The sequence below is a fragment of the Chenopodium album genome, chromosome 14, assembly GCF_948465745.1.
Source record: "Chenopodium album chromosome 14, dcCheAlbu1.1, whole genome shotgun sequence".
Taxonomy (NCBI): Eukaryota; Viridiplantae; Streptophyta; class Magnoliopsida; order Caryophyllales; family Amaranthaceae; genus Chenopodium; species Chenopodium album.
In genome coordinates this window covers 9,038,947-9,042,701 of record NC_137847.1, presented here as the reverse complement: position 1 = coordinate 9,042,701, position 3,755 = coordinate 9,038,947, and the positions used below count along the sequence as shown (strand labels likewise).

General features: G+C 40.9%; 1 protein-coding gene across 1 annotated transcript; it reads left to right on the top strand.

Moving 5' to 3' along the window:
- The first annotated feature begins 518 nt into the window (after positions 1–518).
- Positions 519–2,392, top strand: LOC145577728 (protein FAR-RED IMPAIRED RESPONSE 1-like). The gene is made up of 3 exons (XM_081635186.1): positions 519–1,556; positions 1,704–1,867; positions 1,969–2,392. Exons 1-3 carry the CDS (start codon positions 519–521, stop codon positions 2,390–2,392), a joined length of 1,626 nt encoding a protein of 541 aa, XP_081491312.1.
- The last annotated feature ends 1,363 nt before the right edge of the window (positions 2,393–3,755 follow it).

The window sequence follows — 3,755 nt, the reverse complement described above, 5'->3', positions numbered from 1 at the left end:
TGTACTTGTAGATCAGTGCATATAGATTACATTTTTCTTACATGATCACGTGTAATGACAAAACTTAATGAATTCAATTATTAGTAGTATTTCGGCTAATATTGTATACTTTGTCAATGAAAGTGTGATTGGTTTTTTTGTCGACGACTTACATATGTGACTGAATGACAATACGGCTGTAGATCTGCATGATAATGTGTGATTGGGGGTGATTGTGTGTTTGATCACAAGTAAACAACTAAAATAGCGCGGATTTATTTGGGCGAATTAGGCAGTAATAACAATATTGCAATCTATTCTGCATATCATATCGTTCCGTTCGTTCGATTTAAACTGATTGAATTTAGTTAAATTTGAGATTTAATTAATTGTGCATATTGAGTCATACGTGGTACTATGGTGTGGGTGATTATGTATTTGTTTGTGTTTTTAAGTAAAGCTGTGTGTAATCAGTGCTTCTTCTGCCATGATTGTAGATTTCAATTGATTTGGTGTGGGTGGTGTTTCAAAATCTTGTGATGGTGATGGAGAATGGCATAGAAACTCCGGGTGCAACTTGTAATGCTATATATGTGCAAGACAAGGGGAGCGGGGTGAGGTGTAGGGTGTTGAACAATGAACAGGGTAACTTAGGCGACGTTGGTTTAAATGGTGAGGATGCCAACTTTAGTGTTCCGGTTGTTGATGGTGAGGAAAGGCCACGCAATCATCAAGGGGCAGGATATATGTCCCCAAACACAACTGCTGGGACATTAGACACCGTTGTTGAGAGTAATCTTGAGAATTTTCTAGAAGCTCCGAAGATTTGGATGGTGTTTAATTCATGGGAAGATGTTGAGTTGTACTACAAAGAATATGCTGAGGTAATTGGATTTGGAGTCAGCAGGGTACAAGGTGCGTATTCTAAAGGGGAGGAGAGAGTGCGGATATCTTGTACGTGGAGGTGTGAATGTTATGGTAAACCTGACATGAGGGCACAAAGGGAAGCAAAGAAGAGGGCTAAGGCGATGGGAATGAGTGGTTCAGGTGGTGTAGTGGGTGGGATTGTGGGGGAGGCCGATTTGAGTCGGAGAAAAAGAAGGTCTAAGAAATGTGACTGTACAGCGATGGTGTACGCAAGTGTTAATCATGATGGGCAGTGGGAAATAAAGAGAGTTGAGTTGGAGCATTCAAATCATATTCCCAATCCTACATTGGCAAGGCTTGTGAAAGAGTATAGAATGAAGCACTTAACACCAATGGCTCGGAGGCAGTTATTTACTTTTTTCGATAAAGGGGTAACGGTGTCCCAAATTCATGGTTGCATGGGCATTGAGGAGGATGAGACTGGGAGTGTAGCTCTTACAGTTAAAGACCTCCAACATGAAGTATATAAAAACAGAAGGGTGAAAATGGAGGGGGGCGACTCTGTTGCAATGATGAGTTTTTTTCAAAAAATGCAATCTAGGGATGTGAATTTTTATCATACACAAAGGCTAGATGAGGAAGGGAGGTTAAAAGATGCCTTGTGGGTGGATGCACGTAGTCGTGCTGCCTACGAGGAGTTTGGTGACGTGGTATGTTTTGATGGGACCTACTTGACCAATGAGTACGATCTTCCTTTTTTAAACTTTGTCGGTGTTAACCACCACGGATAATCTATTTTGTTAGGATGTGCACTTGTGTCTCATGAAGATTGTGATACTTTTCGTTGGGTATTTAAGCACTGGTTGGAGTGTATGCATAACAAAGCACCGAAATCAATTCTGACAGATCAAGCAGCTGCTATGCGCAAGCCCCTTGAGGAGGTGATGCCGAGTACTCGTCACCGTTGGTGCATCTGGCACATAATGAGAAAGATTCCGGAAAAGCTTGGTAAATGCGACAGGTTAGTGTTCTAATTCGGCCTTTGTCATAAACAAAAACATGTAATACTTGGTGTAGTAAAATTTAATATGGTCTTGATTAATGGTGCTATCTGCATTATAGGTACAAAGACTTCAAAAGCCTGTTAAAGAGAATTGTTTATGAAAGTTGTACAATTCAAGAGTTTGAGAATAGATGGAGTGAATTTATTGGGACATTCGAGTTGCAAAGCAATGAGTGGTTGAATAGTATTTATAAAGAGAGGCATATGTGGATTCCTGCGTTCATGAAAGAATTTTTTTGGGCGGGAATGAAGACAACACAACGCGTTGAGAGTATAAATAGTTTCTTCGATGGGTTTCTAACCCGGAACACTAAACTATTTGAACTTCCAAGCAAATATGAAAATGCATTGAAGAAGCGGATTCGGGACGAGGTTGATGCTGATGCAAAGTGTTCTAAGTACATAAGAAGAGTTGTTAGTGGTTTCCATGTGGAGAATCTATTTCAAAAAATATACACCGACACCAAGTTCCAAGAGGTTTAAAATGAATGCATAAGAATGATGTATTGCGTTCCACGTGAAGAGACAAAGGTGACAGACTCCCTAGTTCAGTACGTAATTGAAGACCGTGTTTGGGTAGTTCCCGAAGGGAAGAGTGAGGATGTTTTAACGGACCGACGAAGACTTTACTCCGCTACATTTCACAAAGAAACTAAGTTGGTTTGCTGCGATTGTCGTAAATTTGAAACTGATGGCATAATATGCAGGCACACCATTAGGATACTTGATCTGAATCATGTTACAGAGGTCCCCAAGAAGTACATTGTGAGTCGATGGCGTAAGGACATACTGAGAAAGCATACCCGTATTCACTCTTCTTACCATGATCCAAACAAGGCAGCCGAGGTGAAAAGGTTTAAGGCTTTGATGTCCGCCTTTGAGCCAATTTGTGAGGAGGCTGCGATGGTGGACGATGTCACAGTAAGGCTTGTTCTTGATAGGTTGGAAGAAATAAAGTCAACTTTCAGTGGATGCAAGAAGAGGAAATTAGATCAAACTGTTCCCCTCGTTCACCGAGATGATGGATCACCAATAGTTCATCATAGCCTTAGTGGCAATCAGACCACCTCACCAGGGGATCAACCAGCTGACTCAGGGGAAGGTTTTATCGAAGATGGAGGTTTGTATGACAGTCTTATACGAGACCCAGTGCAAAGGAAAAGAGGTCGCGGGAGACCAAAATCAACACGTTACAAGGGACTATCTGAAATTGTTTACAAGAGGCCGAGCAAGCAACCTTCTACGAGGAAGGTAAATATATTAACCTTCACTACCTAGATAGTTGTGGTGCCACCAAGAAACCGCATACATGTATCTCCAAAACTTGACTTTAGCTGTTATGTTCCCAGCAAAAAACGGGTGGTCCGAACCTAGCTATTCCCCCTACAATGACTGGGAAAACTGTCAACAAGGCAACGAAGACAAAGTGCCCTCCATCAAAGAAGGTAACAAATTACACATTAAAGCTCGAGGGAACTGTTGTTCATACATGTTAACTACTAACTGTGTTTTTGCAGAAAACAATGGGTGGTGTGAATATAAGTACTCCCCCTCAAAGTGCCAAACAAACGGGGAGGAAAACAAGCAACACAGCTAAGTCAAAGAAGGTAATGCAATTAAAATTTTTGGAGATTGGAACTTATACTTCCCAAATAGTTATACACCAATTTTGGTTGCTAAAACAAATTTCAGCAGAAGAAGGGCGGTGCAAATGCCTTGATTAACCCTCCATCTCGCAAAAACCCTGCCGGGAAGGCAATCAAGACAACTCATTCAAAGAAGGTAATAACCCAATACATGGATCAACATATATTTGATTGTATAGCCTATTATGATTTTACTTTGT